Source organism: Hypomesus nipponensis, chromosome 3, assembly GCF_054491055.1.
Source record: "Hypomesus nipponensis isolate SF chromosome 3, ASM5449105v1, whole genome shotgun sequence".
Taxonomy (NCBI): Eukaryota; Metazoa; Chordata; class Actinopteri; order Osmeriformes; family Osmeridae; genus Hypomesus; species Hypomesus nipponensis.
In genome coordinates this window covers 19,102,372-19,125,000 of record NC_140363.1, presented here as the reverse complement: position 1 = coordinate 19,125,000, position 22,629 = coordinate 19,102,372, and the positions used below count along the sequence as shown (strand labels likewise).

Genomic DNA, 22,629 nt, shown 5'->3' with positions numbered 1-22,629 from the left:
GGTCAAGTGAAGACTGTAGAGAAGGTGGAGAGACATGATAACTAGATGAGTAGCCCGTGTGTCTATCCCAGGAATACGTCTCCATAGAAGTCGACGCCCCCCTGCGGAGGCCCCGCCCCCTCGTCTACCAGGCTAGGGAAGTGTGGCCCCACGCACGCGTTCACCGCCTCCCTCACCTCCTCAGGAAGTGACCTGATCTTCCCAGCCTGCTCCATCAGCGCCTCTTGGTTCAGCTGAAGACCGTGGGGGTGTGACAATGAATGAATCACATGACATAAAAAATGAATGAATGAAAATATGAATTGCAGCAAGGTTAGCATGTGTGTGAGGGCTGTCTGAGTGTTAGGGTGATTGTGAGGTCTGTCTGTTTGTTAGGGTGATTGTGAGGTCTGTCTGTTTGTTAGGGTGATTGTGAGGTCTGTCTGTTTGTTAGGGTGATTGTGAGGTCTGTCTGTTTGTTAGGGGGATTGTGAGGTCTGTCTGTTTGTTAGGGTGATTGTGAGGTCTGTCTGTTTGTTAGGGGGATTGTGAGGTCTGTCTGAGTGTTAGGGGGATTGTGAGGTCTGTCTGTTTGTTGCCATGGCCAGATATCTGACCACAGCCTCAGTGTACTGATCTCTCTCCCTTCTGGTCTCTCACCCTCCTGGTCTCTCCCTCTCCTGGTCTCTCACCCTCCTGGTCTCTCCCTCTCCTGGTCTCTCACCCTCCTGGTCTCTCCCTCTCCTGGTCTCTCCCTCTCCTGGTCTCTCCCTCTCCTGGTCTCTCCCTCTCCTGGTCTCTCCCTCTCCTGGTCTCTCACCCTCCTGGTCTCTCCCTCTCCTGGTCTCTCCCTCTCCTGGTCTCTCACCCTCCTGGTCTCTCACCCTCCTGGTCTCTCCCTCTCCTGGTCTCTCCCTCTCCTGGTCTCTCACCCTCCTGGTCTCTCCCTCTCCTGGTCTCTCCCTCTCCTGGTCTCTCCCTCTACTGGTCTCTCCCCCTTTCCCAGTCAGGGATTTTCTACTGGGAGCAGTCGCTATCAAACGGTTAAATGTCACTCAATCCAACCAAGAGGACAAATAATATTTCAAACCATTTTTTTCCCTCCACAGAATGCAAACAGAAACACAACCATCTGGCGTTCTAGTGTGCGTATCAGTTCTGCCTGCCATGTGCACCCTGCTGCACCAACATATCACCATTCAGATATAAGCCAATCGTCATGTGCTGCCTTGTAGAAGACTACAGTTGGCACAACCTGTACATTTGGAACTAAAACCCCTGGATGTGTCATAGATGACACACAGAGTACAATGGTTGATTCATCAGATGGTGTGAGTGAGTGTGTATGTTTGTGTGTGTATGTGTGAGTGTGTGTGTGTATGTGTGAGTGTGTGTGTGTATGTGTGAGTGTGTGTGTGTGCGTGTGTGAACGTGTGTGTGTGTACCTGATTAGCTACATCTTTGATCCTCTCCAGATTAGCGGTCTGTTTCTTCACCAGAGCGTCTTGTTGAGGGCTGCTGTCTGTTGTCTGCTAGAAACAAACACGTGTCACACTTCAAAGAGAGAGACAGAGAGAGAGACAGAGAGAGAGACAGAGAGAGAGACAGAGAGAGAGACAGAGAGAGAGACAGACAGAGAGAGAGACAGAGAGAGAGACAGACAGAGAGAGAGACAGAGAGAGAGACAGAGAGAGAGACAGAGAGAGAGACAGAGAGAGAGACAGAGAGAGAGACAGAGAGAGAGACAGAGAGAGAGACAGAGAGAGACAGAGAGAGAGAGTCCATAAAGAACTTCTTCCATGTTAACGTGTGTCTCGTTTTACATCTGAGTGGCCCCAGGAGGAGCAACCTGAGATCGGATCAATACCACCAGGATATGCAGCCCTCCAGCCCTACAGCCTGAGGCAGCCCTCCAGCCTGAGGCAGCCCTCCAGCCCTCCAGCCCTCCAGCCCTCCAGCCCTCCAGCCTGAGGCAGCCCTCCAGCCCTCCAGCCTGAGGCAGCCCTCCAGCCTGATCACCCAGGCAGTACCAGCATCATGAGGGGTTGCTGAAGGAAGGCAGGTGAACTACCAATCAGCCGTGCTGTTTCTGAGCTCTCAGCTGGCCAGACGGGCAGTGGGCTCGTGACCCACACTTGATGTGAGACTTGATGAAGTGTTCTGGGGGACTGAGAACAGCCCCACTCACCGACTCACCCTCACATGTGACCTGTCAACAGCCTGAGTCATCACAGGCCGTGGTCAGGCCGCTCTGCTGTCTTATCTGTGCTGTGTGTGCACATACAGTGTGTCTGCACATGCACATACTGCGTGTGTGTGCGTGCACGTGTGTGTATATACTGTGTGTGTGTGTGTGCGTGCATGTGTGAGTGTACATACTGTGTGTGTGTGCGTGCACGTGTCAACAGCACGAGAGATCACGTGACTGGCTTTGTGTGTTCACTTCTCCGAGTGCTTCTCTATCGCACGGTAACCATAGTTACTCTCTGTGAGAGCCACCAGAGAAAGGATGGCAGGGGTCACCATGGGAACGGTTCATCCTGTGGCCCTGTGGACTTCCTGGGACTGACTACCCAGAGCCCCGATGGAGAGAGGGACTGTGGATACGGTCGGAATGAACATTTGGTGAATGGAAAAACAGAACCAAGATGGGGGGGGGGGGGGAGAGGGAGGAGAGGGGGAGAGGAGGGATAGCCATCCCTTCTTGGGGCACAAAACTCTTAGCGGGGGCACCCGGCAGACACGGACCTCCAAGGAGTGTTTTGGTTCAGCCCCTCACTCACCCTGTCTGAGTCTGTCTGGGCAGAGTCTTCCAGAACCTCACAGCTCATCGCTCGTCTGAGTCTACGGGAAAAGAGAGGCGGTCTTGATGTGTGGGCTCAGTCTAAACTCTAGTCTCTAGTATGTTATTGTTGTTGTTCTGTCTGTTGTAGATGTGCTGGGCTGCTTGAATGAGCGTGAGGTTGAAGAAATGTTGTTAGGAATGTGCTGAGTTGTATTGAACATGCGTCCCTGGCGGCTGAGCGCTGAGCGGGAGCTACCTCGCCTTGTCAGATCCACTGCGCTTTGTCACGCTTTTCTTCTTGGAGTCCTTGGTTTGGCTGAAAAAACACAAAAAAACGTTACACCACAGCTCTAGCACATAACACAGCCTTCTGGACACGTGACCACACGCTTTCAAGTTGGTTATTCAAGAAGGGAGTGTTGTTCTACTGTCCACTCAGACAGCTGGGATAGAAGCAGAGCCTTATCCCTAGCACTGCTGTTTGAACACCTGGAGGCTAATGGCTGCTCTTAGATAACCATCTGCCAGTGAATAGCACACACACACACACACTCACACACACACACACCTAATCATGCATGCACGCACACATAAACACCCTGCCCTGCACAGTGCTTCACATACATGATCTTATTGTCTTTGCTAAGTATGATGCCAGCTCTCCCTCAGCACAGCAACACTCATGCGGACATTTCCCTCTGGTGTCTCACTGCCAGTCATGCTGTTGTGAGTGCGTGTTCACACCTCTCCAGCTGCCTCAGCTCGATACTGTGTCTCTCCATGGTCATCTCCAACAGCCTGGCCAGCCGCTGTCACCCAGGAAACAGGAAACAGGTGTCACCGACAGGATGAACAAAACCGGCCACAACAAATCAAGCTGACAGGAAGTTTCAACTGAGGTGTAAATTGCAGCCATCACCCAGGAAGTATGTGTTGAATATCCGTGTTTAAAGTAATTGACAGTGAAGTCCCCCTGTTCAGACCTCCAGCACATGTTAGTGTGCTCTCTGGCCTGCAGGAGAGAGGCCTTCGTCAGCTCTCTGGCCTGCAGGAGAGAGGCCTTCGTCAGCTCTCTGGCCTGCAGGAGAGAGGCCTTCGTCAGCTCTCTGGCCTGCAGGAGAGAGGCCTTCGTCAGCTCTCTGGCCTGCAGGAGAGAGGCCTTCGTCAGCTCTCTGGCCTGCAGGAGAGAGGCCTTCGTCAGCTGTCCACGCTCTGACCGGAGAGGTTGCGACCCAGAGAAAATTACCTGATTGACCTCTCAATCTCATGCAGATCCACCTCTTATGCTAAGAGCCCCCAGAGCAGCAGACTGGGATGGATAATCCATGCTGGCTGCTCGCCCCTGGCTGGAGAGAGAGAGGGGCACGGGGAGGGGTGTGTGTGTGTGTGGGGGGGGGCGGTGTGTGTGTGTGTGTGTGTGTGTGTGGGGGGGGGGGTGTGTGTGGGGGGGGGGATTTTGGATTTGAGCTGTGGGGATGAGTTCCAGTTTTAGAGGTAAATCAGTCCAGCCTTGTCTCACCTGACCAGCTCAAGCATTCTGTACGAAGAACATGTCAAAAGGCTTTTCCCCTTAGGACAATGTAGTGTCCCAAGGGGAAAAAGAGCATCCTGAAGTCTAATTTCTATCAGAGGCTAAAACACTTTTCCTACACATTTGGAGGTGTAAACCAAAAATGTACAGATTCTCATAAAAAGCAGAACAGGGACATAGGTCTACTTTACAATATGGATGGGCCAGCTTTTGTCAATAACTTTGTTAAATATTATTTTCTTAATAAAAAATGAGGGGGGCATACTTTACGTTATTAGGAAATGGGTGTGGCAGGAAGTGAGTGGGCAGGGTGGGTGGGCGTGACAGGAAGTGGTTGGAACAGGAAGTGGGTGTGACAGGAAGTGAGTGGGGCAGGGTGGGTGGGCGTGACAGGAAGTAGGTGTGACAGGAAGTGTGTGGGACAGGAAGTGGTCTGTGACAGGAAGTAGGTGTGACAGGAAGTAGGTGTGACAGGAAGTAGGTGTGACAGGAAGTGGGTGTGACAGGAAGTAGGTGTGACAGGAAGTGGGTGTGACAGGGGTCCCTGCTCCGGCAAGCTACCTCTGTGGCGTTCTGCTCCTTCCTCCTCTTTGTCTGGTCCATCTTCTCTATCCTCAGGGCCCGCAGCTCCACCTGCAGCCTCTCCTTAAGCTCCCTCACCTTCCCCGGCACGTCTCCCGGCACGTCTCCCTTCCCCCTGGAGCAGACACACTGTGAGGAGGCTGGGCATGACATCAGGACCTCTCTATTGCAGGGTTCCATTCTTTCTTATAAGTTCAGAACTGTTTTGAGGACCAGGACCAAATCATTCCAATGTAATTTTACTTGTTGCAAATGGCAATAAACCTGAAATTGTTGTTGCATGATTTGTATGACTTTGCTTTAAGCTCTTAACTTCTCAGGTGTTTGTCAATGTACAAAGAATACTGTTGCAAACAATTCATCAAACTTTTAGTTTAGGCGTTACATTTGTGGTCGTTGCTTAATATTAAATGATATCTCAAACTGAGCTATCATGGATACGAGTTACAGAACAACCAGGGCTGATTGTAGTTGCTTGTACAAAAGATCTCTTCACTCTGGGTTATTTTTAACCATTCAATTTCAGTTTCTTTTTTTATATAGAAAAATACATTAGCCAAGGAATATTCAAATTCTCTCCAAATCTAATTATTGGTCCTCTAAATATACTCTCGCTAATGAAACCCCACAACGACATGATTAGCAAGTGAATAATTTGGTGTGTGAGCCAGCTCTCCTTCTTAGTGTTCATTCATGGACGAGGAACAAAACAGGCTGACAAGGAAAGGATAACAAGGTCTTACTCTTTCTTCTTCAGAGAGTTCTTCTTCTTCAGGTTTTTGAAGGTGTCTGCGTACTTCTGCAGCAGCTCCTCCTCCTTCTTCTGGAACTTCCTGTCCAGCTCCTTCAGGTCCTTGTCCTGCTTCCTGATCACCTTCAGGAAGCTCTTGTGCTGAATCAGCTCCTCAGGGGTCACGGTGACGAGCTCTAAAAAGACAAACACAGTCTCGCCCGTCACAACACACATGCTGATATTGCATCTGTGTTTGTGTGGCAGGTGCTGATCTCTGAACGCGTCTCCGCAGGCAGGTGAAGAGAGCCGCTCAGTGCTGCATGAGATCGAGGGAAGGTGTGTGGACGACAGTATTTACCTGCGCTGGATTCTGGTTCCGTGGGGTCAGGTGCAGCAGGGACAAAAGCCAGACACGTGTCCCTGTCTGGAAGGTTCTCTGGGGTGGGTGTGTCCTCTGAGACAGGCTCTCCGTTTGGGGTGGAGTCAGGGATGCTGGTGGGAGGAGCTTCAGATTGAGGGGATGGTTCATTGGCTGCGATTATCTCTCCACTATCAGGGGAGGGGCTTGCATCAGGGAGGGGCTCAGGTGTGGTGTTTCCTGGTTCGGTGGCAGGATCAGGGACGGGGTCCACATCCGGTTCCTCGGTTCTGGGAGCGGGGTCAGGTTCTCCATTGGGTTCTGGAGGGAGGTTGTCCTGGTGAGAATCTGACGCCATGTTGGGCTCTGCAGCCTCCAGAAGGTTCTCCTCTGGGGCAGGAGAGGGGATCCGGTCCTCCGGGTTCTTAACGATATCCTCCTCTGGGCTGGAGGCAGCTGGAGCGTTGGGCTCTAGTTTAATAAAGAGAACGTCAGTCAGGAAACGTTGATGTCTAAGTGGCTTGTTACCGCAGGTCACACTGAAGTGTTGAATCTCAGAATGGACAGTCTCTCTGAACGCCTGCTACCTGGTGTTTCTGCAGTTGGAGCTTTGTTAGGAAGTGTTTGGGCCACGAGAGGCAACTCATACGGGCTGATGTAGTCCGCAGACTGGGGGCACAAGACAGTGTCACACATCACAGCCTGACAAGCTTCATCATCATCCAGCAAGACCATTAATGCTTAATGCTGTCATCCTTTACATATGGAGGCCAAGCATAGTTTGTTTTACATGTGGAAGGGAATGTCACTCTAGAGATTTACCTCCTGTGTCTTGGTCGACTTCTCTGAATTCTTTGTTGGATTAAACAGGGCGTCTGTAAAGTCTGACACACAGAACATGCATAATAAGAAATCTGTTTCTCAATGATCTATGAAGTGATGAATCCAAACATTTGTTTCTACGACCAGGCTGATGCTGAGCCCCTCATGTTTGTCTTCTATCTAGACTCCCACTACAGAACACCCATCCCACGACAACCAGGAGAGTGGCTGTGCTGCTGGGTGCTGTTTCCGTGGTGACGCTGGGGATAGATCACCTGCGAAAGCAGCAGGGATGTAGTCCTTGACCTCAATGTACACAAACAGCGCCGGCAAAGACAGCGGCATGTTGCTCTCACTGCGCAGGCAGATGTGCTGGAAGCCTGCGGGCACACACACACACCACACACACACCACACACCACACACCACACACCATACACCACACACACACACACACCACACACACACACCACACACACACCACACACCACACACACACACCACACACACATCACACACACACCACACACCACACACACACGCCCACGACATAGAGAGATAAAGACAGTGTCATGGTCTGGCTCCTTCAGGTTATCAAGCAGAAACATTAGGGGAGGGAAGGTGGGGGCTGGAAGGTGGGGGCTAGAAGGTGGGGGCTGGAAGGTGGGGGCTGGAAGGTGGGGGCTGGAAGGCAGTGGGAGCTGGAAGGCGGTGGGGGCTGGAAGGTGGGGGCTGGAAGGCGGTGGGGGCTGGGGATTATTTGGTGCTGCCGACCCGGTGTTCAGCTCACCTGACTGCAGGACCTCGATGGGGATGATCCGGTGCCCCAGAAACTTGCCGTTCTCCTCGTGAACCACGATCCTGAGGTGGGCCATGTCGGGCAGCAAGATCTGCTCCCGCCATGACGACAACATCATCATCAGCATCAACAACAATACCAAAAATACTGCATCACTACTGATAGCCAACACATCTGACAGCTAAGATACCAGGAACACAACATAATACACACACCTTCTCAAAAACAAAGGGTTCCTCGTTCCACACTGGGTTTATGGCGTTTGGTGTAGCGGACCACTTGGTGCGGTACTTCTTCTTGGGGTCACCTGGCAGCCCTATGACCTCCACCTCCACACCTGTCTTTACGCTCCTGTCAGACAGGAACTGGCCAGAATAGATCTGAGGACGAGGTGAAAGGATCACTGACCTGCCTGCAGACAGACACAAGTGAGGCCTGACACTCCACAGCACAGCTGGTACCCTGGGGGGCCATGTGGGGGGGCCATGTGGGGGGGCCATGTGGGGGGGCCATGTGGGGGGGGCCATGTGGGGGGGCCATGTGGGGGGGCCATGTGGGGGGGCCATGTGGGGGGGCCACGTGGGGGGGCCACGTGGGGGGGGCCACGTGGGGGGGCCATGTGGGGGGGCCATGTGGGGGGGGCCATGTGGGGGGGCCATGTGGGGGGGCCACGTGGGGAAGCCACGTGGGGGGGCCACGTGGGGGGGGCCACGTGGGGGGGCCACGTGGGGGGGCCATGTGGGGGGGGCCACGTGGGGGGGCCATGTGGGGGGGGCCATGTGGGGGGGCCATGTGGGGGGGCCATGTGGGGGGGGCCATGTGGGGGCCACGTGGGGGGGCCACGTGGGGGGGCCACGTGGGGGGGCCACGTGGGGGGGCCACGTGGGGGGGGCCACGTGGGGGGGCCACGTGGGGGGGCCACGTGGGGGGGCCACGTGGGGGGGCCACGTGGGGGGCCATGTGGGGGGGCCATGTGGGGGGGCCATGTGGGGGGGCCATGTGGGGGGGCCATGTGGGGGGGCCATGTGGGGGGGCCATTAGAGGCTGTCAGGATCCGTTTTTCTAGGAAGCTTCTAGAAACTGTTTGCCAGAATGTGTGACTCTACAGTCTCAGCCAAGTTTAACACATACACACACACACACACACACACACACACACAGACTCTCACACGCACAGACTCTCACACGCACAGACTCACACACACACAAAGACTCACAAACACACAAAGACTCACACACACACACTCTAACGCCCACACAGTGTGACACAATCAGAAAAACGAAGTCACACAGAGCACAAGGTTCTTTTGCTCTCCGGTGGAGGGAAAACACAGCCACAAACAGCCTCTTTATAAATGAATTCAACCAGAGAAAATGGGCCTGGTTGCATTCTTACATGATCGTTATCGAACAAACAATCATTTTCTCTCCCAAAGACTCTCTCAGAGGAACACAGAACATGTGTGGGCTTGTTGCATGGAGACAGTCTGTGTAACACTCAACCTACCTTGATGGTCAGCGTATTGGCAACAATGGTGTCTATTCTGTCAGTATAGGGGTCAAACTTCTTGTCGCTGCGTCGAAGGACGTCATGCTTCAGGAGGTAACCTGATCTCCCGTTGAACTCAAACACGGACATATTCAGCTGCATAGGGAAATCTGGCAAGAAGGAATCAGAGAAATAACAGAAATCATGTTCAGAGTCCAAGCGTTTCCTTTGAGGCCATGACATGTTCTATGTGCAGGATGGATCTTGCTGCACCAGGGCGTGTCAGTACAACACTGACCCCTAGTGGAGAACTCAGAAACGTTCACTTTAACTGTTACTTCTACGTAACACTCAATCAAAATGAGAGATGGGAAGTAACGAAGTACAAATACTTTGTAACTGTTTTCTTCACTATTTGTTTTTCTGAAAATCTTTCAATCCTTAATTTATTTACACAAATATCTATACTTTCTTCTTTTTACATTTTCAAGCCAGGCTCGATACTTAAGTTTTAATCTATATTTGTTGGCATGTTCAATATTATTTGTCATTGCACGCTTTTTTCATTTCCTGAATGTCTCTTATAACAAATGTAAAATGTATTTTTGTTTTATCTCTCTCCTCTCCTTGAAAACCCAAAACTTTGGTGTCGTCAACATTTTTTGGTGTTGTGTTGTGTGTGGAAAAAAAGTTTTTTTGAAAGGTTGAAAAAACAAAAAAAGGTTTGAAAAATAAGGTTTGAATTTTTTGGGGGGAAAATATATAGTTCTGAAAAAACTTGTAATTTCTTTGTGCAGGCTTCTTTGAGTAGAAAAATGTTTCGAAAGGTTGAAAAATGTTTTTCTAAAAACTGTTTTAGAAAACACTGTTTGGAAAAAAAAGTTTGGAAAAATGTTCTACTTCAGTGAAGGATGTGTGTACTTTGGCCATGTCTGATCATATTTTTTACACTAAACACATTAAAATGTTAAACTTACATTTTCAGTAGTCAGCAAACATTTTTATCCAAAGCAACATACAAATAGTGCATATGGAAAGCAGAGAAGAAGTCAACAGGGGCAGAAATACCCATGGTTTGGTAGTTTAGCGCCACCATCTGGCAGCCAGCGTTCCAGAACAGTTGTGGAGTGTAGTTGGAGGAGTCCATCCTGGTTCCTTTAGGATAGATCCTGCTCATCTGACGCTTATTATACCTGGACAGTCTGGATTAGGAAACATCTAACCTTCTGTTACACCTGGACAGTCTGGATTAGGATTACATCTAGACTAAATGTTCTCAAATTGTAGTATTTGTATTTGTAAAGTAACTGGCATGGGGTAGTCCTTATGGTTACATGTGTACAATGTTTACTTTAAGTAAACTACTGCATCTATAGATAAGAAACAATGTCAAAAGATACTCAACAAACTCCACAGCAGATTTGGAGATCAAACTCTCTCCTTTAGTCTCCACAAAGGATGACATGGAATAGCTCCTGTTCTTCTCTGTTAAACGTGAATCAGGAAATAAGAAGTATTTATCAGTTTGTTACTGGCATGATATGACCAACTTCTTAAAGATTACTATTCTCCCTAACTGCACATGGAGCATCTTTCCTGAATTTAAAAGAACGTTTTCACTTTCAAACTCACTTTTGGCGTTCTCAAACGAAATGAATTTGTTGGGCTGGATGTAGTTGACCAGGGCAGACATCTCCTCATACGCCGTCACTTCCTGTCCCGCTGTCCCCTAGCAGGAAGTAAGCAAAACTCTGAAAAGACTACAAACTCAGAAGACAACTTGCAGTAGTTAGTACAACAGTCCTTGTTTTCTTCCTCTAAATTCGATTCTTCCTCAAATTTCCATGTACATTTTATGGACAAAAAAGTTTTCTTATCTTACCTCATCCGAGTTCTTCATCTTTTCCTCATCCTGCTCCTCCAGGTCCTCCTGTTCCTCCGTCTCCTCTGAAGGCCCCTCGCCCTCTGGCACACAAACATCAATCACCCTTCACAATCAATACAGGAAAACTAACCCATTACTAGGTCACCAAAACAACACAATCAATCTCCCAGTAATGTACTGTTACTGCAGCAGCTCAACCACTGCTTCTGGAGCCATTCAACCACAACAACACAACACCAACGTGATGTGATGAACATTCCACGTGTTCTACATCCCACCTTGGCCCTCCTGGGTGGAGGCGGGGGGTGGAGGCTGGCTGGGGTCCGCAGCAGGACCCGGCGTGTTCTGGTCGGGTGGTGGGGTCTTCTTTGGGCTGTTCTGGCTGGGTTTCTCATGACTTCCTTTCTTGTTCTTGATCAGAATCTTCCCCATGAGCTCTGCTGGGCTGGGCATCTGCTGTCCTGGCTTCAGCTGCACACACACACACACACACACACACAGAGAAGAGAACAGTTTGTCATGTAGAGGCTACAGACGCACATGCATACGTTCACACGTCCACTCTCTCTCTCTGGAGAAGGTGAACACAGGTTCCTCTCTCTCTGGAGGAGGTGAACACAGGTTCCTCTCTCTCTGGAGGAGGTGAACACAGGTTCCTCTCTCTCTGGAGGAGGTGAACACAGGTTCCTCTCTCTCTGGAGGAGGTGAACACAGGTTCCTCTCTCTCTGGAGGAGGTGAACACAGTGTGGTTGAGGGTCTGTGTGGTGGAGGGTGTGGAGGAGGGTCTGTTTGGTGGAGGGTGTGGATGACGGTCTGTTTGGTTTGACTCACAGGGTACTTGTCCAGGGGGTCTGTCAGCAGAGCGTCTCCAAATATGGTCTTACAGTAGTTGGCCATCTTCTCTTGTTGCTTCACCCTGGCACACCACAACAGCACAGGATCATCTACTGTCTTAGTGGAAGGCTCAGTCAAATAATGATCTATATGCAGATAGTGGCAGTGAAAACTGGGCTATGTGGATTGGGGAGGAAACATCAGTTGGATGTGAGGTGAAAGATTTAGCGTGAAGTTGGGTTTGTGTTTCTTACGAGTCCACGTGGTTCTCAAAAGACAGGATGACAGGATACTGGGAAGTCTTGAAGGCACTCTCAGCAATGGCTTCAATCACATCCTGTCAAACACACACAGGAGAAGACGCAGTGTAACCCGCCAGGTAAAAACAGTCTACTCTTCCTGAACGAAAGTGGAGAACACTGTCCAATCCTGCGACAGGACTGGGAATCACGGCTCACAAAAGTCCGCTGATCACGAGACTCAATGCCGCAGTTAGAAAATGATGTATTGTGTTTGCATGATTTGTAGAAGAGCGGTAGGGATGTTTTCTGTCGTGGTGAAGAGATGCGTTAGCTGAATGTGTGTCCAGGTCATCTGAGGTCAACAGCAGAGGCTCGTCAGGGACACCCACCTTGAACAGGATCTCTGTTGTCATGGTGAAGCCGTGGGTGATGATGGGCTCTTCCTCTGGGGGTTTCCCCTTCCAGCAGTCCAGCTCCAGACAACGACACCCTGCCAGCAGACACTGGCGGTACATCTCAGGGGACGAAACGCCGGAAAACTGACCGGCTGAATGGAGACGAGAGGAGCGACGCAGAGAGTTTTAGCTTCATGGTACATTGGACATTGGAGTTCTTGCGTCTTGTGTGTCAAGTCCTAACCCCCCATCGTCTACTGTCCACATCAACAATATCTACCATGTTGATGAGGGGAGGGGAAGTCAACACGTTTGGTTCTGACAGCAGGCGGGTGTAGAGACCTGCCTGAGGGTTCTGGCTAGGTTGACCTCTGACCTGTTAGGTAGGTGTTGTGCGAGGACTTGATGAGGTAGTGAGGAAGAGGCTGGTTCATGTCCTGGCAGCGGGCCAGCTTGTCCAGGATCACCACAGAGGTCTCAGTGCCCAGCAGGTAGAACAGGAGGCCTTCGGGAGATATCTGACCTGAGGAAACACACACAACGTTCTTTAGAGTAGATTCAACTTTGTCATTCTGCAGCATACACGTTCAGAGAAAATGAAAGACAATTAGCATCAAACCAGACGTGCAAAATGATAGCCCCTTTTAACCACAGAACGTAGATGAAAACCCTGTTGTTTTAAAACATGTAGTCTCTGGATAAACACCGAACATCTGACCATCCTATTTAAAACTACTAATGATCACATTTTCTGTGTTAACGTTGATCAATCATCAATTTCTCTGACAATCATTATTTCTTTCTTCCGCCCAGTCAGCTGTCCTGCAGGAGCTGCATCTCACCTCGGTTGGCGTTGGAGGAGCACGGCTCGTACTTCTCTATGAGGGCCTTGACCTGGTCGGGCCTGGTCCGGGGGTACAGCTCCTCGTTCAGCCGACAGTCTCGCTGCTTCTCGTTGATGAACTTGGCCAGGCTGTCCTTGGTCATGTAAGGCTTAGCCTTGGCAGAGCTGAGGGGAACACACAGTCAGCCGTGATCCAATCAGCAGCTCCCAGCTCAGTCCTCCCTCTCAGACTGTCTGTGAGACGAGCACCATGGCTGGAAGCACAGCCCTCTGAGGATGGGAACGCGCCGGAGAGAAACACTCACTAGGAGGTGAAGATCTCGTAGATTTCTGGTCGAGGACACAGGTTCATCAGGAAGGACTTGAAGGCAGCTTCGGTGAAGACGTCCGGCTTCATGGTGTCGCCCTGACAACAACACAACCACAGCCATCACGCTCAGATGTGCTTTTAAATACACAGCGATGCATCGCTGCTCTTGAGCTCAGCAGTTTTGTTCAAGAATCTAAAAGGGTTTGGGACTGAAAGCTCTCCTCTCTGACCTTCCCTTTGGGGAGATGGGCTGAGGACAGGGCACTCTCAACTCGCTTCTTGTCAGCAGGAAACATTTTGTAAATACTGAGGAAGGGAGGCAAGATAGACGCACACTTCTTCAATGCTCATGAAGAGAAAAAAACGACGATTGATTTGTCAACTTTTACCAGCTCGTTTAAATGTTATCCAGCAGTACGTGGTGTGGCTTACTGTTTGACCGGGATCTTGCCATCCTTGTTGGTGTGCAGAGAGATGCGAACATACCTAGGAGAAATATGAGGGAAATGTATTATAATCATTGTTAATTGTGTGTGCTTGTCTTTGTTCAGTAGCTCATTGGTCAAAAAAAATACGTAATTTAATTTTCGACTCCAGTATTTACACGTAGATTTGACTTTCTTTTAATTTATTTTATTTTAGCTTGTAAACTGTGAATGCTATATAAAAAAAAATATATATATATATAACTCCCCCCAGATATTGTACCCTCTCTATTTGATACTACTGTCTACAACAGCAACTCATTAATAAGTAAACAGCTCCCCCTATGTGCTGACTGACGGTATCACTCACATCTTGTCCAGGAAGACCTGTCTACATGCGTTGTTTCTCTGAGGGTTGTAGGCTATGGCCAGGATATCATCAGCCCAGTTCTGTAATCAGTAAACACACGAGAAACACCATCCCTGTAGTTCACACGTTGCATTATTCAAAGATGTGATGTTGTACCGTTTACCCTAATACCGCGTGTACTGTATAAACTGGTAGGAAAAACATTCATGTTAACCGCCACTAGAAGGCGATGGAACGATTACGGCCTCAGTCACATTGACGTTGACTCTTACTGTAAAACAACCCAGTCAGTCAGTATGCATCACAGTTGATTAAATGTTGATATTGGAGTCATAAACCAACTCATAAAGAGAGCAATAAGCCAGGGAGCCGTATAGGTGAAAGTGAGATCAATGAGGAAATGTTGTGTTGATGTACTATGGAAAGGCCTCATTATTTGAGCTATGGTCATAAAGGGCAAGATAATAAGAGTTTGTCAATAAACAAGAGTATATTACCTGCGTCACTTTCTCTTTGTAGGCAAAGAAGTTGTGGTAGGTCAGATTGACCATATCTGGACCTGAAACAATGGTCAAGGTTTTGGCCAGATGGTGACTGTCTGGGAAGTCCAGGTTGAACACGTTCCTGACCTTCGGGTGCTGATGAAACGAGGAGCAAACAGAGGAGGGTGTTGGAAAAACTATTTTCAGATTAAAGTGTTTCGATGTGCTGTGTCTCAGTAGAGATGTGCTGTGTCTGAGTAGAGATGTGCTTTGTCTGAGTAGAGATGTGCTGTGTCTGAGTAGAGATGTGCTGTGTCTGAGTAGAGATGTGCTGTGTCTGAGTAGAGATGTGCTGTGTCTCAGTAGAGATGTGCTGTGTCTCAGTAGAGATGTGCTGTGTCTGAGTAGAGATGTGCTGTGTCTCAGTAGAGATGTGTTGTGTCTGAGTAGAGATGTGCTTTGTCTCAGTAGAGATGTGCTTTGTCTAAGTAGAGATGTGCTGTGTCTGAGTAGAGATGTGCTGTGTCTGAGTAGAGATGTGCTGTGTCTGAGTAGAGATGTGCTGTGTCTGAGTAGAGATGTGCTGTGTCTGAGTAGAGATGTGCTGTGTCTGAGTAGAGATGTGCTGTGTCTGAGTAGAGATGTGCTTTGTCTGAGTAGAGATGTGCTGTGTCTGAGTAGAGATGTGCTTTGTCTGAGTAGAGATGTGCTGTGTCTGAGTAGAGATGTGCTGTGTCTCAGTAGAGATGTGCTGTGTCTGAGTAGAGATGTGCTGTGTCTCAGTAGAGATGTGCTGTGTCTCAGTAGAGATGTGCTGTGTCTGAGTAGAGATGTGCTGTGTCTCAGTAAAGATGTGCTGTGTCTCAGTAGAGATGTGCTGTGTCTGAGTAGAGATGTGCTTTGTCTGAGTAGAGATGTGCTTTGTCTGAGTAGAGATGTGCTGTGTCTGAGTAGAGATGTGCTTTGTCTGAGTAGAGATGTGCTGTGCCTGTGTTTAGATGTGCTGTGCCTGTATTTAGATGTGCTGTCTCCAGCCTGTGTTTTCCATAGACAGGGCGTCTGGGAGCAGCAGCTTGACCATGCAGGCAAATATGCATGCAAACATCCCCCCCTCAGCGCAGCAACATTACATCACACACTGAAAGACCACAGACTTCCACGGCCCTCCAACATCATACATCTATCACACTAAAGCCTTTTGTTGGTTAAAAATGATGGTGGATGGTAGAGTCTAGTAAAATGCTTTCTGTTGTCTCTATCTGAGAGAGGGCGGACTTGTCTCTGCTCCCCATGGACAAGAGGTGTGACCTTTGAACCCTGGGTTGGGGGAGGGGGCTGCATCCTGGTATTCTCTGTGGAGACACAGCTCTGAGTGGGAGACACAGCTCTGAGTGGGAGACACAGCTCTGAGTGGGAGACACAGCTCTGAGTGGGAGACACAGCTCTGAGTGGGAGACACAGCTCTGAGTGGGAGACACAGCTCTGAGTGGGAGCCAGCAGAAGAAACTGTCAACCTCCATCAGCTCACAGCCAAAACCACCAAAGACGCAGAGTTGCATTCACACTGTGTGTGTGTGTGTGTGTGTGTGTGTGTGTGTGTGTGTGTGTGTGTGGGGGGGGGGGGGGGTGAGTGGGTGAGAGTGAGTGACTTAGAATGACAGAGATCATTTTTGTGCGTTTTGCAATGCAAATGCAAATACAAGACCAGAGAGTTCACTACGAGCTGAGGTCAGTCAAACTGCCTCTGGATGATCTTAACTGGATCAGAACACAGAGAATAGTCCGTATGACTCTTATATAACAGTACTCACTTTGGGAAGTTTTGCATATTTCCCTGATCTGGTGTCTCGGATGGTTTGGATGTCTAGAAACTCTGTCTCCTAGAAACAAGAGGGCAATCAGGGACAGCACACACAACAGCCAATCATAAACACTGGCTATCTAGCGTTATTTACAATGAGAACAGTAGGATGACACAATGGATGACACAATGGATGACACAATGGCAGTCCACTATCATAGGCCCTGCAGGCGGTCCAGGCTTTAGCCAAATCTAATGTACACCGTATGGAATCATGCTAGCTGCTGGCTGTGATTGTCAACACACAGAAGACACTTGTGTGATTGAAACCTCTTTAGTTGTTGGCCAAATGTACAGCAGTCTGAAGGAGAGGATAGATGGAGACCCTGCAACCGTATCTATCGATATAATAAAGCCAAAAAAGGCAAAATAATATAAATAAATACTTTGTCTAACCTTGCTCTGGTTGGTCCAGTAGAGGTAATAGCCCTTAGGGTCCATTTTCATGGTGACAGTAACAGTTTTTGTGGACTCCTGAGTATAGAAAATGACATTTAAACGTACTGAAGAAAAGGACAATGTTGGTTTTGTCTGTCTAGGTGGACCATCAGGTCTTCTTACCTCGGACCATTTGGTGAACCTGTCCCCCTTCAGCAGGTATTCCTTCACCTCAGGGGGCTCCAGGATGTAACGTCTCTTGTCCATGTTGCTGGCCGTCCTTCCCTGTCCTCCTCTTCATCAAACACAAGCTTGGAGACTTCAGTCTGAACAGGCCCTCCACGTCAGGAGGCTCCCTGAACCTGCTGGACTCTGAGGCTGTGGCTGGGAGGAGCGCGTCATACCGACACTGGGGATATAGACACTGGGAGGAGGCACCCCATATGCATTGCAAATGACTGGCAATGAAAACAAACATGATCTGGCTGACTGGACTTGCTGACAGGAAACCTCACTGGGATTGTTGAATGTTCAGAAGACCTTTATGATTTGAATGAGTTGTTAATTTAGAAATATCATTGTTACCTGTTTGATAAGACACACCTGTGTTAGGGGCAAGTGTCTGAGGATCACCTAATTCAAAGTGTGAGCCACAATGTAAATACTAATCTGCTGGGCACGTTGTTTGTTTCTACACTTCCTCCCTGCAGGCCTTGGGTGCCTTTAACCAGGTGGGCAAACTCAATCACAGGCCTAAAACAAATGTCACAGATTGTTTTATGTATCCAGGGTTAATGCAATAATGATATATATATAAACATATGTAATGTGTATGTTAGTAAAAGTGTTTGTTCAGACAATGCTGGGTCTTTCCTGTACTTTACATGTTATTTATCTAGCTGTTTGTGCAGATTAACAGGTATCAACAATCCATGGTAGATGATTGCCTGTGGCAAATGGCGATGATCGCTGAATCCTAGTGTGTGTCGGGCAGGGCTCCCAACCATTTGATTATCATGCAAAGCTGAAAGAAATACTTCAGGCAAATGTTCAACAAGGGGATGGGACGAGACGATGCAAAATAAATAAATAAATCACTTACGATTGATGTTAGTTTAAATAGGATTTTTCTTTTTAATCCTCCAAAGTATTTTAAACCGTTCTGTCGATTTACGACTGCAACCTAAAAACGGACTGTCATAGGCTATTTAATTTTCTTTTAGTTTAATAGTTTACATTACATTTACATGTATTCATTTAGCAGATGCTTTTATCCAAAGCAACTTCCAAAAGAGAGCTTTACAAAGTGCATAGGTCACTGATAATAACAACAAGATAGTCCCAAAGCATTGCGGGTAGCCAAAACAAGAAGCACACATTGTGAATAACCTAAAAATAAGTGCCAAAGGGAAGAACCATAAGAGCATGTAGTTAAGCAAGTTCCAATTTAATAAACATAGGCTGCATCATGAAATATGTACAAAAGGATGGAGTTTGTAACAGCCTCCATCCAACTGATCATGTCTCTGTTCTCAGACCTGTAACCCTCCTGGCCTCCAGGCCTGCCAACACCAGAGTCCCTAGTGCACATGTTCCAGTCAAGAATCACTATTGCAAATCTTCCAGTAAATGCAGTAAATGGGACAGTGAAATTACATGTCCTGTTTTTTCAAGTATTAGTCATTTTTACAGACTTACAGACGGAATAATTTCTCTGATGACGTTATTTAAATACAACCTGCTTTTTGTCGTCACTTGCTACCGCTGTCCACGGTGCTGAAAAGTCTGAGATGCGGGTTGATGAGTTGGAAGGTAAATATGTTGTTAACTCAGCCTTATTACAGTAGCCTGCGTGCACACACGTATGCAAATTGGCAGCCCTGTTTAGACAGATAGTTGCTGAATTGTTGGTAGTGTCATATGTCTGTGCGCTTATGGCAAACCGTTGAAGTGGTGCACAACACGTTCCAGCCCAAGAAAAATAATGACCCTGACGGTGTAAATGTTCAGACTCTTGTCCTACGACATGAATGATTACGGTGGCCTGTTGTCTTGCCCAGATAACTGGTCCTTTAAGAGCCTCGGCCCGCCCCCTCTCCGGTATTTTTAGCTGATGAAGCCACTTCATTTGTTGGACAAGATAAACAGTTGTGTACCGTATGATCTCACTTGATCGTTTTAATTGCCTAAATGACATCGAATCTTTTACTGCCGATACCCTGCAGGCCAGCTGTCCATTTCCCGGGAATGTCGATGGAATAAACATTTGTCTTTCCCGCTATCGGATGTTGAGGATCTCAATAATCAACGACATGCAACATCCATGATGTCCGTGATAAAACTCAACCCTGCACCCTGAGTCTCGAGGATGAACCGCAGTGCTTTCGAGTATGAAATGAATGAACCTTAATCAGTTTATTCGCAACACAGGCCGTCCGAGGCAGGAGCTTCCCCTCATCCCTCGCCTCAGGAATCAGCATCCTGTCTTCTCTCGGACTGTGGAGAACAAGCAACCTTCAAGACGGACGCGGTGGTGGAGCAGCGAGGGAAGAACAGGGGAAACATGAGAGAGCGGGACTTTATGCCCAATATGGAGAGGGGCAAACCTGCTACTTACACTGGGGACAAAAAGGCAAAGATGGCTGCAAAGACAAACAAAAAGTGGGTGAGATTAGCCACTGTTTTCGCTTATGTTTTGTCTGTGTCTTTAGCAGCCATTATTCTGGCTATTTACTACAGCTTGATATGGAAGCCCACGAGCTCATCCTCTCAGTTAAAGCCGGTGATACCCGAGGAGGGCACAACCACAGCGAACATCTCAACCAATGTCTCCACGAGTACCAACGTCTCAGACACTAACTCAACACAAACAGAGCGTTTATTTATCAATGAGACCAGGCCGGGTGCTGTGCCCCAGAGCAAGGTATTTCACTGGGACAGGAGTAGCAGGAGCGCGGCCGTTACCTCCGAGGGCGCTTCATCAGAAGATGCGCACTCTCTGTCGAAGGGACTCTACACGTCTGCTCGAGCAGAAACTGCAGACAGACAAAACGCCGTTGGGAGAGAAAGACCGGCGTCTCAGGCCGAAGTGAATAGACAGAGCCCGCCAACAGGAGCCTATGGGACCATACATGTAGAGGACACGGAGACGGCTGCTGAGCAGGTCGCTCTGAGTGAGACAGCATCATCCACCTCCAGCAAGGCCGCCTCTGCCACCAACCAACACGGTCGCGGAGGAAACTGACCAAGCCACCTTCAGAGACGGAAATAAAACTGTTTGACAAGTCGGATACAACGCTATTCTCGGAACTCATTTCAAATGCTCACATTGGACATGGCACAGGGTCCATGCACGTTCCTGAACGATTGATTGAGATGACAAACAAAGACTACGGCTGAAAGTGTATGACTTTATCCGCTTGAAAATAATATTTGTTTTCCCAACAACTATGCGTTTCTGTTACAGTATGCCTTAATTACGTCCTTTACTTCAAAACTCCTCTAGCAATTAATGTTCATTAGGCTATATCCATATGGAAAACTTAACTGCTATGTGTTTTTAGGAGATACACAGAAAATATGCTTATAGTTTGTGAATTATGCATTACTTACTGTAGCTCTTAACAGAGTCTTCTATCATTGCCATTCTGGTTGGGCTATTTAATAAAACAAGAATGCATTTATATTGCATTTCGTTTCACTAGGCTATATTTTCCTTGGACGAATACATTTTAATTCGTGCTTTAGAGGAACCTGTGTTATGAGAGACGCTCAGGTATATTATACACTGTAACCATGTAAATGTGTTGTGTAGTAGGTAATGTACATAGGGGAGGTACTTTTGACCTTCGTCGAACTAGAATTCGTTGAATTAGATACTTTTTATTAAAACGATGGATGGTAGGTGCATTAGTATATTTCACGAGGCAAATAAACGTCCATGTAAAATAATTCTTTGTTTGCATTTTGTTCAGGTTTAGGCTTCAACACAATCGCATTACCTATAGGTTCATGTTCAATATTTCATCGTTTGAGATCTGGAATCTTTGAATTAATAGTCACATTACAATCCAGTTTGTAAAATGTTACTTGATGTCAAATTCTGTTTGAATTGAAGAAGCTTGATAATAGCCTACACTAAATATAATATCTTATACAATCGGATCACGGTAAAATAGTAGAAGATATAGCAGGACTTGTTGACTGGGCCATTGCTGACATTAAGTATTGTTTTTTCTCAAAATGTAGGGCAATTAACCTGCCATTTATTTAGGAACTACCACACATAACCACGCAAAACATCTCTCGGCGATATGTATCTGGACAGTTCTTAATCAGATCTCTGTGCTTTTCAACAGAAAGCCACAGCTGCTAAACGTGTGTGAGCAAGCATGTTTGTTCCAGTAGCTATAACAGACCCCTCTGTTTATAAGTCTGAAACTGCTCAGAGCACTCTCTCCCTCCCGCATTCTCTCTCCCCCCTCTCTCTCCCCCCCCCCACCTCTCTCTCTCTATCTCTCTCTCTCTCTCTCTCTCTCTCTCTCTATCCTCTCTCTGAGTCACTTCTGGTGACCTCTGTAAACCAGAAAAATGTATGTTATTTTTTATTACTGTAGCACGGAGCAGCATGTGAGGGAGGTGTATTGATTGAGCACACTGTATTGACAATGCACAAAGGAAGCAAAGAGCCTGTTACACAATCCTGGTCTGTGGTGTGTGCAGCCAAAACGAGAGGCCTGTGTATAAAAGCATGGAGGACAGCTTGTGGTTGTCTGTGAGGTGCATCACTTAAAACACTGGAATGTAAACGACAAAAGACAGCCATGGGTTTGTTACTCTGTGTTCTACAGTCTAACTGATACCAGATAGAAATGTGACAGACCAGGTCATCACACCAGGATGTCTGCGCAGGATGTTCAAGATCGTCTCAGTCCACTAAGCCGAAGGCTGAGCATTCCCTCCGGTTGTGCTGTTTTCGACATTCTTAATCTGGTTTCAGAAAAAGTATTATTTATTGAAAGTGAACACAGCAACATAAATGTTTCCGTCGCTCTATATAGTTGATGAATAGAATAAGCCAAGCATTTCTTTTCCATTTCTGACAAGGACAGTTGTACAGTTCTACACAGTGCCTACAGCACTCGCTACACAAGAGCAGGTGGTTGTTTAAGTGTACAGCAAAGCAAAGCCTGGATGAAGCCACTGCTTTGGTCGTCCAAGTTGTTGTCAAGATATTCCTCTAGTGCCAATCGTTCTGTGGCAACCACAACTATTAGGAAGGCTTGTCAGATCAGAAGTACAAGAACAGTTTTGACTCTCTAAGGCTTGACCTTCCAAATACTTCCTCTACCCAACACTGTGGATGGGAGTGAACTACAAACTCACAAAGGCAGCGATATCAAAGCGTTTCAATGTCCTATTGTACATTAATGAATAATTTACATGTGTTGGTTGAACAAGAGAACAATTTGAAGTCAGCTCATAACAGACTTTTAAATGAGTCCGGGATGAAATATGGGCTCATG

General features: G+C 47.9%; 2 protein-coding genes across 2 annotated transcripts in view; one reads left to right on the top strand and one right to left on the bottom strand.

Moving 5' to 3' along the window:
* Positions 1-17,371, bottom strand: part of plcb2 (phospholipase C, beta 2) — a 17,383-nt gene extending 12 nt beyond the window's left edge. Inside the window, exons 1-32 of the mRNA XM_084683328.1 lie at positions 17,288-17,371; positions 17,123-17,200; positions 16,677-16,745; positions 14,881-15,021; positions 14,384-14,463; positions 14,021-14,074; positions 13,819-13,894; positions 13,584-13,684; positions 13,277-13,443; positions 12,811-12,957; positions 12,429-12,586; positions 12,052-12,134; positions 11,795-11,879; positions 11,241-11,433; positions 10,960-11,042; positions 10,710-10,806; positions 10,478-10,562; positions 10,146-10,270; positions 9,096-9,247; positions 7,804-7,968; positions 7,580-7,679; positions 7,066-7,170; positions 6,791-6,852; positions 6,556-6,637; positions 5,969-6,439; positions 5,621-5,804; positions 4,857-4,992; positions 3,509-3,573; positions 3,021-3,080; positions 2,763-2,823; positions 1,425-1,508; positions 1-233 (exon numbers count right to left, since the gene is read on the bottom strand). The exon at positions 1-233 is cut by the window's left edge and continues 12 nt beyond it. Of these exons, the coding sequence (XP_084539454.1) occupies positions 63-233; positions 1,425-1,508; positions 2,763-2,823; positions 3,021-3,080; positions 3,509-3,573; positions 4,857-4,992; positions 5,621-5,804; positions 5,969-6,439; positions 6,556-6,637; positions 6,791-6,852; positions 7,066-7,170; positions 7,580-7,679; positions 7,804-7,968; positions 9,096-9,247; positions 10,146-10,270; positions 10,478-10,562; positions 10,710-10,806; positions 10,960-11,042; positions 11,241-11,433; positions 11,795-11,879; positions 12,052-12,134; positions 12,429-12,586; positions 12,811-12,957; positions 13,277-13,443; positions 13,584-13,684; positions 13,819-13,894; positions 14,021-14,074; positions 14,384-14,463; positions 14,881-15,021; positions 16,677-16,745; positions 17,123-17,200; positions 17,288-17,371 (3,804 nt within the window). The 3' untranslated portion in view covers positions 1-62. The remainder of the gene's footprint in view (positions 234-1,424; positions 1,509-2,762; positions 2,824-3,020; positions 3,081-3,508; positions 3,574-4,856; positions 4,993-5,620; positions 5,805-5,968; positions 6,440-6,555; positions 6,638-6,790; positions 6,853-7,065; positions 7,171-7,579; positions 7,680-7,803; positions 7,969-9,095; positions 9,248-10,145; positions 10,271-10,477; positions 10,563-10,709; positions 10,807-10,959; positions 11,043-11,240; positions 11,434-11,794; positions 11,880-12,051; positions 12,135-12,428; positions 12,587-12,810; positions 12,958-13,276; positions 13,444-13,583; positions 13,685-13,818; positions 13,895-14,020; positions 14,075-14,383; positions 14,464-14,880; positions 15,022-16,676; positions 16,746-17,122; positions 17,201-17,287) is intronic.
* Positions 17,372-18,945: 1,574 nt separating this feature from the next.
* LOC146300223 (uncharacterized) lies at positions 18,946-21,055 on the top strand. The gene has a single exon (XM_084683345.1). It carries the CDS (start codon positions 19,668-19,670, stop codon positions 20,346-20,348), a length of 681 nt encoding a protein of 226 aa, XP_084539471.1. The 5' UTR covers positions 18,946-19,667; the 3' UTR covers positions 20,349-21,055.
* The last annotated feature ends 1,574 nt before the right edge of the window (positions 21,056-22,629 follow it).